The 21,955-nt window shown below is 38.6% G+C and overlaps 1 protein-coding gene across 1 annotated transcript in view; it reads right to left on the reverse strand.

The window, feature by feature from the left end:
• PRUNE2 (prune homolog 2 with BCH domain) overlaps positions 1-21,955 on the reverse strand; it is a 265,400-nt gene that overhangs the window by 170,847 nt on the left and 72,598 nt on the right. Inside the window, exon 6 of the mRNA XM_089913317.1 lies at positions 20,147-20,241. Within this exon, the coding sequence (XP_089769443.1) occupies positions 20,147-20,241 (95 nt within the window). The remainder of the gene's footprint in view (positions 1-20,146; positions 20,242-21,955) is intronic.

Here is a 21,955-nt window from a genome sequence, read left to right on the forward strand (position 1 = left end):
CCATCTATTTTTAAGATTACTCATAATGTTAGACTGTGTGCATACATTGTCAAGGAGTGGAAACTAATGCTGAATAACATATGAATAAATTACAAGATATATTTTACACTTAACATTTTTCAAAAAACGCCTCCTGCTGTTAAAGCCCATGCCCCGTAAACATCATCAGTAAAGCAGTGATAAAAGCAAGGATAACAACCCTCAAATGATAAATTGGTCAAATTTAGAGAAGTCAAAATAAGCAGTACTTTCCTTACCAGTCAAATGCAAAGGTTACACACACACGCTCACCAACTGCCTTTCTCCTAGTGGTAGATTATAAAACAGTGATTTCACTTGTGTTCAGAAACAAACATGAGTAAAAGCTATTAACCAAGGTCTAATAGTTATCTAATAAATATTTTAATTGAATGATATTTCTACATATAGTATTGCATTAGGACTGCTTAAAAAGGAAATATTAGCTGCATACAATTCAGAAAGTCTTTGCTGTCTTTGAAAAGGGTAGCCTCAAATAAAATTGATTAGCAGAAAAGAATATTAGAATATACTTATACCATAGTCTATGTTTGGAATATGAAATAGATATAGAAAATTTAGCATGGATACAATTCAACATCACTTAGCAGGTTATTAATGAAAAGTAATAGAAGTTAATTGGCATCACTAAGTAACTAATTTCTTAAAATGATGATTTCTTTAATCACAGCTATTTCTACCGGGCAGACATCAAAGCTTTCTTTATAAGATGAGTAAGTACATTTTAAAATATGTACAATTTTAAACGATTTGGAAGCGTTCCAGAATCTAATCTAAAGAAAACCATATCTATCTTTCCAATTTTATCAGATTATAATTTATTAATCATAATGGAAATAATTTCCATTTATCACTTTAAAATACAGTTTCCACTTATCAATGTAAAAAAAGAGGAAGTCTAAAGTAAATTCTCTCCAAGTACTATGTGGATCCAATAATAAATGTTATCAAATCATTTAATATGATATAAAACATTTCCTGCCACTTTTTTTCGGTAAGAGTCACTGGAAACGAGATTAAACGAGCAAAGCTTCTCATTAGTCAGTTAGTCGAAGCCATCAGTACTGGATAGAGTTGATGTTCAGAATCTGACCTAGGGCATCAATAAAACAACCAAGACACGGACTCTTTCAATGGTGTATAAGCATTATGTCATTAATCAAGCTTGGATTGTAACAGTCTATTCTTATAAGGTGACAAATTAACCATATGGATACCTCACAGATGACAAAACTAAGATATATTAAACTCTGTGGGGTAAACACACCCCCCAGGCAAATCTAATAGACTGACATTTTTAATACTAATTGAAGCTGATTGATTTACGTATTCTACGTTTTCAGCTCTCTGAAATGATGTATTTAATGTTTTATTTTTAAACACAATTAAAAAATAATATATAAATATATACATACTGCAAATGTAGTACAGATAACAAATTCATTTAAGCCCATTTATGCACATTAGTAACACACCATGTGGCAGAGAGACTAGGACTACAAGAAGACCCCTTGGCGATTTATTTTATATTAAATCCCTAATGGCCTCTCCTTATCTTTGCAAAAATATGCACGAAAGTCCAGAGTATGCAGCCATTGAAATGAATGGTTATTTATTTGCTAAACGAGAACCCTATGTTTAATGTTCCTTAGACATAAGGTAGTCTGGAAAAGTCGCATTCCTACAGCTCCATACATCATTTATTTCACATACCCTAACTTCTCACAACAGGCAGCGGAAAAATATCTCTGAACAGCATTGTAAGTTGCTGAGATTTTTGTTTCCGATTCCATTACTGGAATATTAAATGTTAACATGTTTACTTGCTTCTTTAGCAACAAAAACAAATTCATGCACCATCTTGGTGCCTGACACACACATGAATATAAAATGGAAGAGAGTTGGCAGGTAACAAAAACTAAAATCAAACAATGGAAGAATATCAAAAGTTCAAACTTGTAAATAAACCTTAATTAAATACAAAAGAGAAAGCATCGTGTACTTTAAATTTGTCTGCAAATATATACACTAATAATTAGAAAGTTCTAATAGTGGATTCTTGCTCTTTCAAAGAAAGAAGATTTTTTTTTTCTCTTTATGTAACGTGCATAAAATATGCCCCAAAACTTGGTCCTGGACATATTAGCTTTTAATATTCGTCCTGACATCAACACACTTTCCTATCAAATCACTTCATGTCGGGTTCACACAAATAAAATGTTGCAGGCCCGGGGATATCCTTAGGAGATAAGCAAAAACACATTGTTTGCTCTCTCCTTCACTGCTTTCTCCATCTAACTTCCAACAGATTCTCATATAGTTAAAATCGAGGAAGTTTTTTAGAAGAAAGAATTCACAAAGGAATGAATACCCAGCAGGGAGGAATGTATGGGATGGGGGATGGGACAAGACCACCTCATCTTCGAGGAAACGGTAACTCAGCTTTCTCTATACATATATACATAATGCAGAACAAGCAGGACTCAAAACATGCAATTGTAGGATCACGCTGTGGGGTTAGTTCTTGCTTTGATCCTATGTAAAAAATCAGGCAAACCCCATGATTTTTCTGCACAGTCTTAGGTAACAAAGCTTCTCAGGCACTTCAATTTGCAAGTCTCAGCTGAGTAGCCACAATTGCAGTCTTTAGTAGAGTTAAGCTTCTCCTCTCCCCTAGCAATGCTGGTTACTGGTGGGAGGGAGTGTGATCTCTTCTTTCTTTCCCCACCTTCCCTTCTACTCCGCATTCATTTTGCTAACTGTAGTTTCTGACCGCTTTTGGGTTGGAGCATGAGGAAGTAAGATGAAGTCGGAGGAGTAGGAAAGTTATTACTCGACTGTTAACTTTCCAGCGTACCTAAATTTTAGAGTTCTCTGTGCTTCACAGGTGGGTTACCTTCATGGGCTCCCTGTGGATCTGTAGTTGCTCTCATCTCCTATCTCCCCTGCCCTCCTGGATGGGTGGAATCCACTTCTCACTTCCCCAGCTCTTAGGAAGCTGGCTCTGACTCCGGCTTCTCTCAGCTGAGATATGCTTTTTTTTCACTTCAAGTCAGCCCACTTGGGCAGGATCCACGAAAAACGCACGCTGGCTCTCTCGCACACATAGCCCAGATCTGGCCTGGCATAAATATTCCTGCATGCACTACTCTTAACAATTTTCTCAGGGTGAAGGCTACTGCATGCAGCCACCTGTTCTATGTCCCAATGTCAACATAGCCAGTCAGCACATCTCTCACCCTGTACATTTTCCGGGTAAGAATGAAACACCTGCCCACTGTGTCTCCCAAACTGAAAGGGTCACATATGAGTCTCTCTGGGTGGCCTTTCAGAACCCACTGCCCAGGCTCCAGGGGAGGGACTGATGCCCCCTCTCCCTTAATCACATGGGACACAAACATCTCAAAATGTCTCCTCTTTTCTATTTCCAAATTTCAATCCTTTTATTCCTTCTAAGATGGTAAAAGCTTCAAAAGCACTGTAAGCAGATTCCGCCTCTACTTCTTTTGAAAATTCTGTATCGTGGTCTCACAGATGGCTTTGGGAAGGGTTATCTATTGTCTCCATCCCTTTTTTTTTTTTAACATCTTTATTGGAGTATAATTGCTTTACAATGGTGTGTTAGTTTCTGCTTTATAACAAAGTGAATCAGCTATACATATACATACATCCCCATATCTCCTCCCTCTTGCGTCTCCCTCCCACCCTCCCTATCCCACCCCTCTAGGTGGTCACAAAGCACTGAGCTGGTCTCCCTGTGCTATGTGTCTCCATCCTTCTACTGAACCTTTTAATTGAACGTCTCTGCAAGCTGCGTTCCTTTGGTCCCTGCAGAGTTGGCCTCCATCCTCCTCCACCCTGCTCTCTGCCGCAGCACAGAGGCCCTCTGGACCACATCAAGAGTCTCTTCTAGACTCGCGTTTCCTGTTGGTTTCAGCCAATGGGAAACCCTAACAGGTGCTGGGAAGGAGGAAGGAGAGTGATGGCAGAGTGTTTACTCCTACATTTCCTTTCATTTGGGGTCACTTTGAACTTGGGCACTCCTTGACCAAAGGCTCTTCCTGAGGTGGCCCTCTCTTTTCAACATTCTCCTTCCAGGTTCTGGAAACTTCTCCTTTCCTTTTCCTTTCATGCTGAGGGTAATAACCCCTGGGACACCACTCTCTTCCCTGCAGTATCCCTCACTCTGCCTTCACCTAATAAAATGGCTCACTTTATTAGACTGGCCTCAAATTATCTCAATTGAATGGGCCACCTGTTCCCACTGGGACTGATACTATCTTGTTACAAAATATGTAGCTTGAGATGCACAAACATTTTTCAAACTAAATTATACCATGTGCAAATATGAACGTGCCCAGTTTCCTATTGCTCAAGAGTTTTGAATAAACATTTCTAACCTGATAATCCTGTCTTTTTACTCTATAATTTCCTATTTCTACGAATTCTTGAAAATTCAAAGCAAATCTTTATAAACTTAAAAAAAATAGTTCATAAAAACCTTCTCTACTACTGGAGACCTTTAAGCCTGTTACAAGAATACAGAAGCCCTGGAGACCTAGTCCCATCCTGAGAGGCAGATTTATCAGCTGAATCAGTCAAAAAGCAAGAACTTCATTTCATGATTGTCCTCTCCCAGTGATTCATTGATAACTTGACTCTTCCAATGGGCTTAAGAACATCTGATAGGATGGCCTTCATCTGAATAAAATCTAAGACAACTGAAACCACAAAAAAGTTACAAATACTTGAGAAACTAGATAACAAAGATTCCTGTTTGGAGGTTCTGGTGGATTTTAAGTGAGCACAGATTATCTCCAGCTCCTGCCATTTGGAGGTGGAGTCTCTTTCCTCACTCTCTCTGGGCTGGTCCCATGACATGACTTGTTTTGACCAGTAACATGTGGCATGACTTTGTGGGACTTGCAAGCACCCAAAGTTCTTGCTTCCACCATCTTGGAAGGCTTCTGCTCTAGAGTGAAGAAGCCTGGGATGAAAGGCCATATATAGAGAGAGGCTCAGCCACTTAGCTATTCATTCCAATCCTCCCAGCTGAGGCCCCACCCATGTGAGTGAGGCAACCCTAGATCAACCAGTCGAGCAGGGCCATCAGCTGACTGTAGTCACAGGAGTAAGCTCAGACAAGACCAGGAGAATCATATGAATTACTACATTGTTGTTCTTTGAAGCCACTTAGTTTTGGGGAAACATGGACTTTCTTATCTGTCATACCAGAATTATGTCCATGGCCAGTTAATTCAGTAAGAGAATTCCAGAAAAATATAGACTAGGTAACCATTGATGGTAACGGTTAGCTGCTTCTTCTGTGACACAACATAGAACAATGAGGAAAGAATGAGGACTTTGGAATCCGCTGTCCCTGGGTTGGAATGCTTACTCTGTAGTTTATTTCCCGTTTCTGAGTCTCAGTTTAGTCATCTGTAAAACAGATATAATAACTGCCTACGTACATCATAAGGAAGGCATCAGGATTGTAAAAGATAACTAATATAAAGCACCTAACATAGCGCTAGAAACTTGGTAAATGCCAATTTCCTTCCTCAGTATCCGTGTATATGTGTCCAAAAGTTGGAAACTGAATCAAATGGCTCTAAGCCAATGGTGCTCAAAATGTGTCTGGACCAGCAACATCAGCATCCCAAGGAACTTATTAAACATACATATTCTCAGACCCCAACCAGAGCTATTGATTCAGAAACTCTGGTGTCCTGTATTGCCCCATTAAAGCCAACTAAAATTACCAATCATTCATGAGCTTGTACTATAGTATCTAGCCTGTATTTCAGCATATAGTAGCTACTCAGTAAAAATGTTTGATGACAAATGACTGTTAATGGGTGATTAAGTGGATGGATGAGATGAGTGCATGCTTTCAAACCCTCCTCTTCAACCCTGGTGTCCTAAGGACAGATTAGCCAGTCTGACGTGCTATAGGCTGACCTGGTGATGTCAACAACTGCAATATAGGTTGGGAGCCTCATTGTTTGGGCTCCATGGGAAGGTAGGTACAAGATGACTGTTTGATTTGGGTTAAAAAGAAAGCACTCTTAAAGACCAAAACAATGAAGAGTCAACAACAGGTGTGCTTGGCATGGGCATTCCAAAGACACTGAAAATTAGATTTCATAACGGCATCATGAAAAGAATGCTAGTCTAAAATGCTGGAAGGCAAAACATAGCCACAAGTACTTCAGGCCATGAACTACCATTTCTAGAAGAGTCTACTACAGTTAATTTACAAGTTGGAAATAATAATGGACTTATTTCAGAGGGTATTCATGGAGGTTCAATGAGAAAATAAAAATAAAATGCATGGTACATAGTGAACGCTCAACGAATGTTGGATACCATTACATTTATGTTTAAAATTTGAATTATTCGAGGTATTGGCTAGTGCCATGCTATGAATACAAACAGCATTAAATTATTCTTTTGAAGGAATAAAAGAAGACGATAATAAATTACCAAATCCTAGTTCTAGCACCTTGTTCTGTTTTCCCCTTTCTACCACTAGGTGACACCACCAACCTACCATAACCCACTCTTCTCCCACAGATTCCACACAGCCAATCTTCACAATCACTGTTGATTAAGGAACAAGATGTCTATTCTGGAAAGAATCCTAAATTATTCTTTTGTTTGAGTCTTCTTATTTATCTAAATTGCCACTGGCTATTTGGTATAAATTTATTATTTCCTCAGTGTGTACTAAAAAAGAGTTTTTGTTACTTAGGGAACCAATTCAGCATTTACCTACATGGATGGGAAAGAAGCACTCTAATACCATCCCACTTCACAGTTTCTCTTCTGTACATGTTTCTTCTGTCACAAGAAAAAGGAAAAATTTTCCTTTAGTTTCACAGCCTACTTTTCTATGGCAAGTTGATACAATGTAGTAATTAACCATTAAAATATTGCCTATGATTCACAGGAGTGTTACAGACAAACTAATTTAAACCAAGGTCAGGTCTCCAAATCAGCAAAATAACTCTGAAAGGGGGTGAGAGAGAAAATAAACAAGAGAAGAGGTAAGCAACAGCTGCTATTAAAAGTAACACTGGGCAGCTAAAACTGGTCTGAGTATATTCCTAAAAATGTAATTAGCCAAATCCTTCCAGAAATTAAACCATCAAAATGACATTATAGTACACTTTAAAAATGTATTTACAGAGCGAAAGAGCACTCATCCTAGCATATCACTACGTCCTCAGGGTTTCCCTTCTTGTAAAGAAAGATGCAGAAGAGAATTAGATATTGTGCTATTAAAAAGTTCAAATTATCACTGATATATTTTGTGAAATGCTATTTCTTAATTCCCTCAGCAGTGCTGAAGTTGAGAATGAATTAACTTAATAGGCTGTTTTCTGGTTTCTTTGTCATTTTATTGGGTGGTTAAAATGACTAGAACCAAAGACTACCTATTATTAGCTTTCCAAATACCAACATTTATTAAAGGGCCATGATAAGAGAAGTACTGAATTCTACCATATCACAGAGCTCATTTTCTCAGGAAGGCAGGCATGGATATTCCATTTCCTGCACAAGGAAAGGGTCAACTTACTGCTCCTACTAAAGGATTTCAGTAAAACAGAATTGCCTGCTTATTACTTTTGAAGTCTAGAAATGTACCATTTTTATTTATATAAGTTGCAGTGATACATGAATTTATTTAAAATGCCTTCTGATAATATGCCCATTTCCCCACAGTGACTGTGAACTTAAGAGATAGGTCCCCAAATAAGGTGACAGAGGTACCAGAAATACCACATCTAAATGGAGAGTCTTAGACATTTTGGTGACATATAGAAAGACTTTTTATTGGCTTCTTAATTACAAATAATCAAGAAGTTACTGGAAGAAAGTGCAGTAATATCAAGGCAGGAGAAGTGGCAGTGAAGAATGGAATAGGGTTTCTGCAAAGGAACAGATGGACATATGGAAAAGGGAAAAGCTGTGTGAAACCTGCAAAGGAAAGGAAAGACAGGAAGTGATAAAAAAAAAAAAAAAAGATATGCAGAAAATGTGGTCCAAAGACTGTTACCAGATCTCACTAGTACAGCCCATGACAGTGAAGTTCAGGAGGAAACTGGTGACAACCCAGGATGCATTGCTGACAAGAACAAGCTCTGTGTCTCTAGCAGAATAGAAGAGACCAGAGAGCAGGGAAGACAAGGCTTCCAGGGCAAGAGCCTGAGCCCCCTGCATGCGTGGTGACTGATGAATAGAGGCAGTGGTGACTGTGATGTCTGTGTCCAAGTAGGAAAGACCTTAAAGACTAATTATCCAATGCTCTTCAGTACTGTACACATGAACCATTATCTCTAGCTGCAGTGTGGCCCTACCCACTCTTAATCTAAGCCAAGATTATTAACTGTCGCAAATATACCATTGACCAAAGTGCATGAAACCAGATGAGTAAATTATCATAAATTAAGATTCTACTTTTCCTTGATTCATAGAAGAAAGTCTAGGACTTAATGACACAGTTGGATATGAGAAGCAATCCCCTTCTTTGGTAAAGTCTCCAAAGATGGTCACCTTCAATTCCTCCCCTCCCTTATAGGCACATGCTCCTCCTCACATCAAGAATTGGGGTCTAAAGGTTGCCCACTCTCACCACTATTATTCAACATAGTTTTGGAAGTTTTAGCCACAGCAATCAGAGAAGAAAAAGAAATAAAAGGAATCCAAATCAGAAAAGAAGAAGTAAAACTGTCACTGTTTGCAGATGACATGATATTATACATAGAGAATCCTAAAGGTGCTACCAGAAAACTACTAGAGCTAATCAATGAATTTGGTAAAGTTGCAGGATACAAAATGAATGCACAGAAATCTCTTGCATTGCTATACATTAACAACGAAAAATCAGAAAGAAAAATTAAGGAAACAATCCCATTTACCATTGCAACAAAAAGAATAAAGTACCTAGGAATAAACCTACTTAAGGAGGCAAAAGACATGTACTCAGAAAACTATGAGACACTGATGAAAGAAATCAAAGATGACACAAACAGATGGAGAGATATACCATGTTCTTGGATTGGAAGAATCAATATTGTGAAAATGACTATACTACCCAAAGCAATCTACAGATTCAGTGCAATCCCTGTCAAACTACCAAAGGCATTTTTCACAGAACTAGAACAAAAAATTTTGCAATTTGTATGGAAACACAAAAAACCCCGAATAGCCAAAGCAATCTTGAGAAAGAAAAATGGAGCTGGAGGAATCAGGCTCCCTGACTTCAGACTATAGTACAAAGCTACAGTAATCAAAACAGCATGGTATTGGCACAAAAAAAGATATATGCATCAATGGAACAGAACGGAGAGCCCAGAAAAAACCCCACACACCTACAGTTAATTAATCTTTGACAAAGAACGCCAGAATATACAACCGAGAATAGACAGTCTCTTCAGCAAGTGGTGTCAGGAAAGTTGGACAGTGGCATGTATATCAAGGAAGTTAGAACACACCCTGCCACCATACACAAAAATAAACTCAAAATGGCTTAAAGACTTAAATATAAGACTTGACACCATAAAACTCTTAGAAGAGAACATAGGCAAAACATTCTCAGACCTAAATCATATCAATGTTTTCTTAGGTCAGTCTCCCAAGGCAGAAGAAATAAAAGCAAAAATAAACAAATGGGATCTAATTAAACTTAAAAGCTTTTCACAGCAAAGGAAACCATAAACAAAACAAAAAGACAACCCTCAGAATGGGAGAAAATACTTGCAAGTGAAGCAACCGACAAGGATTGATTTCTAAAATATACAAACAGCTCACACAGCTCAATATCAAAAAAACAAATGACACAATAAAAATATGGGAAGATGATCTAAACAGACATTTCTCCAAAGAAGACATACAGATGACCAAAAAGCACATGAAAAGATGCCAACATCATTAATTATTAGAGAAATGCAAATCAAAGCTACAATGAGGTACCACCTTACACCAGTCAGAATGTCCATCATTCTGTCTACAAATGACAAATTCTGGAGAGGGTGTGGAGAAAAGGGAACCCTCCTACAGTGTTGGTAGGAATGTAAGTTGGTGCAGCCACTATGCAAAACAGTATGGAGGTTCCTTAGAAAACTAAAAATAGAGTTGCCATATAATCCTGCAATCCCACGGCTGGGCATATATTCAGAGAAAACTATAATTCGAAAAGATAACATGCACCCAATGTTCACTGCAGCACTATTTACAATAGCCAAGACATGGAAACAACCTAAATGCCCATCAACAGATGAATGGATAAAGAAGATGTGGTACATATATGCAATGGATACTACTCAGCCATAAAAAAGAATGACATGATGCCATTTGCAGCAACATGGATGGACCTAGAGATTATCATACTATGTGAGGTAAGTCAGAAAGAGAAAGACAAATACCATAGGATATCACTTATATATGGAATCTAAAATATGACACAAATGAACTTATCTATGAAACAGAAACAGACTCACAGGCATAGAGAACAGACTTGAGGTTGCCAAGGAGGAGGGGGAACAGGGGAGGGATGGATTGGGAGTTTGGGGTTAGCAGATGCAAACTGGTATATCTGGTGCTATTGTATAGCACAGAGAATATATTCAAAATCCTATGATAAACCATAATGGAAAAGAATATGAAAAAGAATGTATATATGTAAAACTGAATCACTTTGCTGCACAGTAGAAATTAACACAACATTGTAAATCAACTATACTTCAGTAAAATAAATTTTAAAATATACACACAAAAAAGAATTGGGGTCTAATTCCCAGCGGTGTGTTTGCGCTTACTTGTACAGGTTGGTAAGCAATGATTGTAAAATTTTCAGGAAATTTGCAAACCCACCATTAACAAATTAAACACAGCCATTTAAAAAATTATATTAAATATTCTACATTAAATAAATTATATTAAAAACAAAAGTCATAAATTCTCAAAACGTATCACTTCCTAATTATTCTACTACATTATCTATGTTCTATTGCATCTGTCTGCTGGAGAAGCTATATAATGGTATGCTTCTGTGCATCTCTTCCCAATCTGTTTTTTTTTTTTACAAATAAAATTGTAATATATTTAAAGTATACAACAAGATGATGAGCTTTTTTTCTTTTCTTTTTTTTGTGACAATGCTTAAGATATACTCTTAGCAAATTTCAATTATACAATACAGTGTTAGAACTATTCCTTACCGTGTTTTGATGATATCACATTGGTACCTTGAAACTGGCTACAGTAAGATATTTACACTATGAAAATTGGCAAACACTACAAATCAAAGCTTGTTTAATTGATTTATTGGTTTTCTAGAGCAGGTGTTGGCAAATTATGGCCCACAGGCCAAATTCAGCCCACTGCCTGTTTCTGTACAGCCAGCGAGCTAAACACTTTCTAAACGTTATTTAGTCCCACATAAAATCCTCACTTTTGCCTCTTGGACCATAAAGCCTAAAATATTTACTATCTAGCTCTTTGCAGAAAAAAATTTGCCTGTCTCGACTTAAAGTAATGGAGAAAGTTAATTATGTAGGCTAAACATAAAAGTGGATTGTGTTTCTAGCCATTACATTGTGAATAGCACAAAAATAAAAACAAAACTCTGAGGACATGTTCTTCCAGTATTTGAAAACTATTCTTTAAGTCAGCAGAGAAGTCATTCATGCTGTTGACAAACAGGTAAAGTTCAGACAAAAAATCTTTGTTGTTTCACTTTCTTATTAAAAAAAAAAAATCAACCACATTCTTGTTGGAACTATACTGGTTCATCAATTGCAGGGCAAGAGTTGCATTAAAATTAAGTAACTCATTCTGTAAGAATCGAATGTATAGAATTTACAATAAAGAGTATGTAATTTGTAAATTGTGTGCTATATATCCTGCATATCAGTAATATGTGTGTTTTTTTGTTTTTTTTTTTTAGAGAGCCCATTGTTAAACATTTACCAGCACACCACTGCTAATTCTATTTTATCATCAATCTGGGCTGGCCTTAGGGAGTTGCATGAACAATAAAATATGATGGAAGTGATATTCTGAGATATTTGAAGTTAGGTCACAAAAATCACAGATTCCATCTGAGTCTCTTCCAAAGCTCGCTTTTGTGGCTCTCTCGCCGAATCTGTCAGGCTGTGAGCAGCCCACACCCGGTGAGTCCCAAGTGAGCTCACAGGTGACTACCATCTGACTGCAACTGCATGAGAAACTCTGAGCAAAAACTGCCCATCTGAACCCAAAAAAAGCCAAAGAACTATGAGAGATAATAACATCTTAGTTTAAGTCTCGAGGTTCTGGGGGTGGCCTGTAACACAGCAGTAGATAACTGGAACACCATTTTATTCTGAGGAGAAGGCACTGAGCAGGGAGCCAGTTGGACCCAACACCTCATGACCTCAGGAATCCTAGGTTGGGTATCGCAGCTCTGTTTTGTTCCATGTCCTTGGTGCTAAGCAGACGCATGGGCACATTGCGGGGCGGGGATGTAATGAAAAGGGAGAGTGGTTATGGATGATACACACCCACATTTGCATGTAAATCTGAATCATACTGTCCACCAGAGATGCAGCAAGTAAAATACCGTCAAATGGGACACGGACTCTACCCTGTTCACTCACTAGCAATCAACCCCATCTGGGCTTCCTGGAGTTGCATGCACCTCCCTCCACAGCTTTCTTCCTTTCTGCCCCAGGCCCAGTAGCCATTTCTGAGGCTAACTTCCCCACAGCCTCTTGAGGAGGCCATGTCCCCATAGCATCTGATCTCATTATCGCATTCCCACTTCACAGTTGCCCAGGGAAGTCAGTGGGGATTTCTGGGCCCTGAGGAGAGTTTATGCCTGGGGCAGGCTCTGTGTTTTCTATGCTCCTCCCTTTCCACTTCCTCCATGTAAATACACTTCTATAGCATTTCAGGGGAGAAGGAGAAGTGTCCAGGGCACCACCCCTTAGCAAAGAAAGCACAGTGCATAATGAGTAACTTTATGATCTCTAAATATTGAGTATTGAGGTATTTTGTACCGTTGAGGGAAATAAATATAAAGAAGTATGGCTAGATAGGCCAAGTTTTGTGAATCATTTAAATCCATTTGAAACTGGTCAATAGGTAAAAAAAGCAAAAACATCAAGTTGCCTCCAACCTCAGTTTAGCTGTAACTACAAAACAGGAATTCCATTATAAGGTATTTCTAGATAGGCCAGTTTTGCAGACTTCATCTGGTATCTTAAAATACTTTGGGTCATCTGCAGAGGGAGCTACCTATCTACAGATTGTAAGGATTCTAAATACACGCTTCAGCTGCCTAGTACATTTTTTCCCAGAGACAAAGTGCTATCGCAGCTGATATGATAAACCATTCGTTAAATAGGGAATTTCGATTCCCTCATTTTAATTACATCTCATTACCAAGAACTGCTCACAGCTCAGAGTAGGAATGCAAGTCTACTTTTCTGATCTCAGGTTTCACTTTTTTATCCTGCCATTGTCCTCAAGAAGCTATGAATTATTAGCTCTAAATTAGTTTCAAATTATAATTCACACTTCAGATGACTCACACGCACTGACTGTTAAATTCACACAATGAAAGTCACCTAACCGTGTTTGTCATTTGCTTTAAACCCCCGTGGACTCTTCAGCCAGGTATGAATTGAGAACTCCTAACACCTCAACCACTCAGAATTTCGTTATTAGGAATTACCATAGTGCTCAAAGTAATGCTGTTTCCTTTCCATAAAAGATCTCTACCATTAAAATTTTTCACGGATTTGGGCTGCTATTTTGAACACACATTTGAAAAAGTTACATTACAACAAGGTAAACCAGAATACCCATGTCCTTGAATTCTAGAGGCAGGCAGAGAAAAAAAATCAGAATTCCTTCCTTCCTACATGGTGTGTCCTTGTCCTATCCCTCGCCTCATAATCTTTTTTCTTATTCTTTTTATCTACTTGACTTATTTTTCCAAATCTCCTCTATATGAGGGGCTGATAATTACATTTACTATGAAGACTTAGATGATGTTTACAGATCAAAAATTCAAATGATTTTTAAAAGAAGCAAAGATATGAACATAAACAAGAAGTGGCTTGGTACCAAGAGTAGGGAAAACAAGAGTTCCAACCAAGGATTGCTTAAGGGTGTCTGTCGGGGCTGTCCAACACCTGGAGTTTGCGGCAATGATTGACAACTGATGACTTACTAGCAAACCCCCAAGCGGGCATCATATCCCAAGTAGTAAACACAGTGCTTGGGCAGAACAGATCCAGATTTTGGTCCCAGCTCTGTATTAGACAAATGATTTAACCTTTTTAGATTCTAATTTCCTCACCTCCAAGATGGAGATTGTGGCAGAGACTGGCTAATTATTCTTCAAACTGTTTCTTCTTCTTGGACATACAGTTAGACTGCATTTCTCAGCCTCCCTGCAGTCAGATGCAACCATGTGACTGGGCCAATGAAACATGAGCAGAAGTGACAGATGCTACGTTCTGAAAAGATCCATAAAGCCTCCCACCTTTGGCCCTCCAAGCTCTTCTCCATCTTGAGAGACAGGATGGATGGAGATGTCTCAGGCAATCTTGGGAGCCACACGTTAAAGATGGTCTCTGAATCACCCCTGGTCACACAACCAGGAACACTAAATTGGATTTTGCTGCATGAGCAAAAAATGCATAAGTTATGTGTTGAGTCTTTGAGATTTGGGGTTTACCTGTTACTGCTGTTAGAGTTACCTTAACTAATACAGGGGTACTCATAGCATCTCTACCTCATGGAGTTGCTGGGAAGATTAAAGAAGACAATGCTTGCAAGTTCTTACTCTGTTGCCTGATACACAGTGAGCCTTGTCATCAAATGTTAACTCCGTCTTAGCAAGTAGGAGTTGGCAGCCCTGGACCCAAAAGGAAACAGAGGCAGTGGTTAAACATATTTCCACTGGTTAGCCAAACAGCTTTGAAAAATCACCTCCAGCATAAGCGTTAGGCATTTTGAAGAATATGCTAATCAAAAATAATATATACTTCCTCAAATATGACTATGCATTTTACGACAAAATAAGGTAGGTAAATACTCTAGAGGCATTTTCATCCTGAACTCCAAAAAACTCCAAGCTCAGACAATGAAAAATCATGTTTCACGCTTAAATTTGGTAAACCAGGTTTCATACTGGTTCACTGAGTCTTAAATCACCTGTTACAATGGTTCAAAGATGCATCACCGCAGCCTGAGTAAAAATGTTCACTTTCGTTAGGGAGGAGTTTAACAGTGATCTTGGGAATTCATTCTGGTCCGTGCTCTGAACGCTAAGGGAAAAGGTTGGTAGGAGGGAAAAGGAGTTTTTCCCTCCTCAGTGTTCCAAGGTGCAGCTTGGCTGGTAATCGCTGTGCAGGGCATCCCATGTGTTCTATTCCAGGTTTCAAATAGCATAGTGTCTGGTCAGGAGGGGGCCCCAGAGAGAAAACAGGCTGGAGCTATTTCCTCAGACTCCAGCCCTGAATAAAGGAGACAAAATTTCAAGAGTTGGAAATCCCCACTTTTCCTCATTTGAAGGAAATTGATTTAAAATAAAAACATGTGGGAGCAACAGATGAAATGTACTTAACAGGCAATAGGTTCATTCATACAGTCTTATTATATGTTGAAGTCCTAACCTCCAGCACCCCAGAATGTGACTTTATTTGGAAATAGAGTCATTGCAGATATAATAGTTAAGATAAGGTCATCAGGGTGGGCCTTAATCCAATACGACTAATGACCATATGAAAAGGAAAAATTTGGAGACATGCATGGGGGAAGATAATGTGAAAACAAAGGCAGAGACCAAGGTGGTACTTCTATAAGCCATGGAATGCCAAAGATTGCCTGTAAACCACCAGAAGCTAGGAGAGAGGCATGGGACAGATTCTCTCTCAGCTTTCAGAAGGAACCTGTCCTGCCAATGCCAGATCTTGGACTTCCAGCCTCCAGACTGTGACACAATAAAGTTATGTTGTTTAAGCCACATAGTGTGTGGTGCTTCGTTATGGCAGCAAACTGACACAGTATATACGTGGTAATATTCATAACATGATTGGTCATAACAAAAGTGATCAAGTCAGTGCCTGGTTATTGTTCTTCCTGAAGAAAGATGCTAATGACTTACAGCCTTTTGGGAAATGCTTAAAGGAGATGTAATAATACTTGGTGTTGGCAAGGGAACTATTCATGCGGTATCGCCATGAACAATCTCATTTGCTTCATTGGCACCTTATTGGAATGGAAAGATTTGTCCCTTTCCCTTAACATCTAGACATACTGCTTTGCTAGGAGTAAAGTAGGCCCAGGATGTATAATTGCTCCATTCTGCTGGAGCGAATGGAGCATAAAGGCAAAGTTTGTTCCAGTTAAGCACGTACTTTAATATCCATAAATTCTCTTCTTTATTTTCCCTAAGGCTTTACTATTTAAAGTTTTTTAACATAGATTTGGTTTTTGGCAACCTTTGTTTCTCTCTACTGGTTCCTCCACTAAAATGCAGAATTAGAACAAAATCAAAACCACCTGTGTCTCTTTCCTGATAATCAAATTGGCAAACAATGAAAAGGGCACAAAGGATCAGGTACAACCATAATGAATGAAGTGGATTCCTATACATGGTGTGTGTGCCCCACAGGATGTGTGCTATATTCAGACTCAGAATGAACTGGAGGCCATGTGAAATGGGACTGCAGTATCTTTTCCATGGTCCTAGCTTCCAAGTCCTCTCTGCAAGAACTAGCCCTCTGGCCATGCTTCTGATATGGCCATTTTTTATTTTTATTTTTGGCGGTACACGGGCCTCTCACTGTTGCGGTCTCTCCTGTTGAGGAGCACAGGCTCCGGACGCGCAGGCTCAGTGGCCATGGCTCACGGGCCCAGCCGCTCCACGGCATGTGGGATCCTCCCAGACCGGGACACGAACCCGTGTCCCCCGCATCGGCAGGCGGACTCTCAACCACTGCTCCACCAGGGAAGCCCCCTGATGTGGCCATTTTTTTATCTACTGCTTTTCAAGGTCACACTCGTTCTGATCTCACATATTGAACAAAGCACTGAAACTCAGTATTATTGTAATTATTTACTTTCGATGGTAGATTTTCAATAACCCATATAACCTTAATTAGAACAACTATCATTTGTGAGATATACTACAATAAAAAGGAGAGACAAAAAGTTTAGTAGCTTTCTCTTTATAACGTAGAGGGCCAGAGTGAACCCATCTGTCAAAGGTAGTGGTTTCTACCACCCAAACCAGTGCTTCCCTCTGAAGGACATTCTATATATGTTGCAAGGAGACAAATTCTTCTTTTTTTTCTCAATATTTCCACCCAAGAAAGTTAACTGGGTCATCAGGCAAATAAAAGCCATGACACATACAACTGTGGAGTTGCAAAGGGCCATTGAAAATGTAAGGAATCCTCTTTCCCATTGCCCTGACATCACACAGAACTTCCAGCTGATTCCTTCCAGTGACAAGTAACCCATTCAAATTTTGGACTGCTGGATAAGCAGTTCTACTGATAAATATGTGGGCCGTATTTTATCTAGCTGATCTCAGGCCTTCAGCTACAGTTGAAACCGATTGGAAGGAAACAAAGTAAATTGACTTGGATGCATAGCTAGATGGCTTTGCTTTCCTAGCTGACTTACTTAAATTTAACAGGAAATGAAAATCAGATATCAAAGGAACAAATGACAGACACCAACGTGTATTTGTATTAACCGAGTACCTACTATGTCCCCAGCACTGTGTCAGGAAACCAAAGGGAGATAGAAGTCAACAATACCATCTTTACCCCCAATTAGCTTAAAATATTGTCTAACCATGATTAAATATTTGAAACAAGTTCAAAATTAATGGAGATATAGTATATATTTAAGTCCTAAGTTGGTCAATTTTGCAAGTGGTAATAGAAAATGGATAATTTCTACAAGTCATCATGAAGTAGCTTGGTCTTGACCATGCTTTGAAGGACAAGTAAGATTTAGAAAGTCATAGGAACTAAGAAAATTTCTTTGAGAATATATCTAGATTTAAAGGGCTATTAGACAGCTGTTCCAAAACACACAAAATAAGACAGGGGGAATTCTGTCATTATTTTTAAATGGTAATGGGAAAGGAATATTGAAATATAATCAAATATAGATCGAGATTGTGAAAACGCCACTGTATCACAGGATGATCTATGGAGAAAACCAAACTCTGCCCTTAACTTCGGGATTTTTCCAACTAAAAGATTAAATAAATAGTGTACATTTTCTCTCTCAAAGAAGATATACAATGTTATTAAGGAGTTCCTTCTGCATTTCTCAGTTATCTTTAATATCCCTGTTATGCACAAGTGAAAAGCTCTCATTCAGCTAATTAGAGTTTAATCTGTGTACCCTTCTTTATATGTATAAATGTCCTTCTCCCTCCTCCCAGAAGATCATATAGCTCTTCCAGAGATGTACTTAGCCGCCTGATTAATTACTGGCCCTCTATGTAAATTACTGTCAAAATTAAGACGATCTTTTTATCACTTATTCAGCTTGATAAACATTTACAGTTTAACATATCTGACAGAGCCATTTGTATACCCCTATAATATAAATGAAGGTACATTAAAGCTACAGTAAGTCTATAATAATAATAATAGCCTTAAAATAATTTGCTAACTACAGACAGTTCCCTAAGCAAATTACAAGATGCTCTATGTTAATATAGAAAGGAATTCCAAACAAGGCATTTAAAACCTAATAAAATGCCATTAAATAAAGGGAGCCGGGAGGGGGAAAAGAGAAAGAAAACCCTAAGGCCTGAACTGGTAGAAATGATTCTCAAGGCCACTGACCCTTGCAAGATCCATGTCTTCCTTGGATTTCTAGACACAAAGCAGATTTGTAATTGAAGGTGATGATCTAATTACTACATCCCAAATTGCATGTATTTCTTGTATTGAGTCACATCATCGTCTAATTATATGGAGCATTTATCAATTTCAAAGTCCACAGAAACAGCTGAGTTTCTATATGCAATGAGAATGTGGCCTGTAAACTATATCACCACCAAGTGTGAGTATCTTTAGCGACAGCACTCTGCCTCTTGGTACTCATGTGGATGTACAAGCCGAACTACAATATCAAAACACCTCAGAACAATTTTACAAAGAAATCACAGAAAAAGCCACCTGGTTTGCTCTTGGGTTTTCCAAGGCATGGATACCCCATGCGTGCCTGCTATGCCCTAGAAATATACACAGTGATACAGTCACCATTACCACAAGAAAAATAAAAAGAATAGCAACATACAGTTCTAAAATCTAAAAGACAAAATGCCTAGACAGCAATTTTTATCTCCATAAACGTGACTTGAGAGTTCAGTGCCTCAATTAAAGGTGGATCGCTTGATCAAGGCAACATAACAGTAAAAAATACTCAGAGTTCTGCACGGCATAAATGTGCCTCTGTAAAATATAATTCCCATTAATTAGGTTAATTAAGATTAACATGCAAGTCACTGAAAAGCCCCAAAGTAGACAAAAGACAATTTACCAAGGAAACATACAAAGTCAAGAGCTGCATTCACTTTGAATCATTCATTTAACAGATTGGAAGGAGGGTCTTATTAATACTTGATTTGTCACCATTGATTCTCAAAATGACATGGATCCAAATAGCTTACAAAAGCCAAAGGACAGCTTGGTTTCTTAGAACAGATCTATGGACAATGCAGGGTAGTGCACAGAAAAAGGAAGTGAATCTAATCACATGTATAATCATTGTTATTAAACAGGATATACATATACATACACATACATGTATACATATGTGACTATGTTTTAGGTTTTGTTTTACTGAGGTGAATGAAATGGCACTCATCTTGTTTGGCATTTTTCATTGGTTTAGCATAGTGTTTTCACCCAAAATAATAACTCGCATTCCTAGTCAAATATATCACAAAGAAGCAAATATATCACAGCAAAAGACTAACACTAACTTATGCAATAGACAGAATCGTATTCCATTTTCTCAGAATGCAATTGTGTGAAATCCGTCATTGCCAAAAAGGCTTTCCCACCCTTACCTCCAGGGTCATGTTCACGCTACTAATAGCCACTTTTATTTCTCCATCTGAAAGTTCCTTCAGATTCTTCAGCATTGTCTGTTCAATACTTAAACCTGTGGATAAGAGAAAAAAACAGTATGTTATACTTGGGGAACTTTTTTGGTAATATCAAGGGATTATCTAAAGAAGTCGCCCTGTTAATTTCAGTATTTCCCCTCTCATATTTCTTTTAACCATAATAAACACACATATTAAGGCAAAAATCACATTACTGACAATGTTTGCATCAGTTAGGATCCCAGCAGGAAATAGCATTCACCCCTCAGGATGCAAAAGAAAATTCTTTAATGGCAAGACTCTTACAGAGATGTGGGCGGGACTGAGAAAACTAATAAAAGATAGTGAGGCATTCGGAGACTAGCAGAGGTTCAAAGGAGGGAAACAGGGATCTGGAACAGTAGAAGAGGGGCTGCCAGAAACTTAGCACCAAACAGGAAGGGAGCAGGGAAGAAATATTACAGCCTCTTCTTCCTTTGACTCCCACGCCCCATATGTTTCTAACTCTTCCCATGGACCAAATCCAACCAGAAACCAGTAATCTTCAGGGGAACCCAGAAGATCAAATACTCAGAGGTCAGACCCTGGAAGCCCATAGCAGATAAAAGCAGAGAAGGCAAGGGGAGGAGGTAAAAAAAAAAACTAGCATAACCAAGCAAATAACCAAATAATACCTAAGAAGGCCACGATTTGCTTTCAGGATGCATTAAGGTGAGCCTCCATGTTTTCAACTGTAATTTTACTCAAAATGCACTTTATAAATATGACTCATAAAACTATCATAATTAAGTTGGTCACCCTTGTAATAGGCTCTGGCAATAGTAGATAAAGGATTACTTAAATGATGGGAGGAATAATCCAGAAGGGATAAATTATCCAGAACTGCATAGTTTTAGTCAGCTGACCAATGTGCTTCAATAAAATTTATCACGGAAAATCAGGAAAGGCTCTGGCTTAACAATGAATTCTCACCCTAGGTTATTGTATCAGATTAGGCCTAAACTCTCGAGACGAAGACTTACAGTAAAGGCCAGTAAAGCACGTATCTCCTACCCAGATGCATATTAAGACAGCAGAGTCAACTACTTGCCCTTCCAACTTAGAACACTGTCAATCACAGCAGTATGGGGAAACAGATAGGTACTAAATATTTTTCTTCGACTTGAAGATTGGAAGGCTTCAATCTATCATACTACAGCGTAAAATGCTTTCTAGAATATATAGTGACATTAAAAGTTTGGTCTAATTTTGAAAATGAATGGCAAAATGCATACCGTCATGCAGCTATGCATCCACGTATATCACGTGCACATGCACAAGAGCATATGTAACAGAAGGTGTGGCAGGTGCGTCAGTGTCCCATCCACATTTCCTCAGACTTTCCCAATGCAGGGCCCTCAACCACTAGCACCTGCATCTCTTTTCCTGGGGGCTTTCTCTGGCTGCCAGAGCCCACTCTGGGGGAATTAACAGTCCCTGGGACTAAGTACTCCTCAACATTCCAGTGGTATGCTCGTAACAAAACCTGAGTTGTAGTGTTCATTTCTGTGTTGTCAATCCTTCTACCATGACTGATTTCAACCTGCCAACCCAACATCAACCCAGTCACAAAATTCCTGAAAATTTAACAATCAGCTCTTGGAGCTCTGATAAACAAGTTGCAACATGCCACTGCACCCCTCGGGTAGGAAAACTCTGCGGTGCAATTTTACACTCTTTTGCAGAGTTCCCTAGTGGGATGAAGGCCTGGTTTCCCACAAAGCTAACTTG

This window comes from Delphinapterus leucas, chromosome 6 (genome assembly GCF_059928025.1).
Source record: "Delphinapterus leucas isolate spDelLeu-1000000601 "Yukka" chromosome 6, BTC_Dleu_Yukka2, whole genome shotgun sequence".
Classification (NCBI taxonomy): Eukaryota; Metazoa; Chordata; class Mammalia; order Artiodactyla; family Monodontidae; genus Delphinapterus; species Delphinapterus leucas.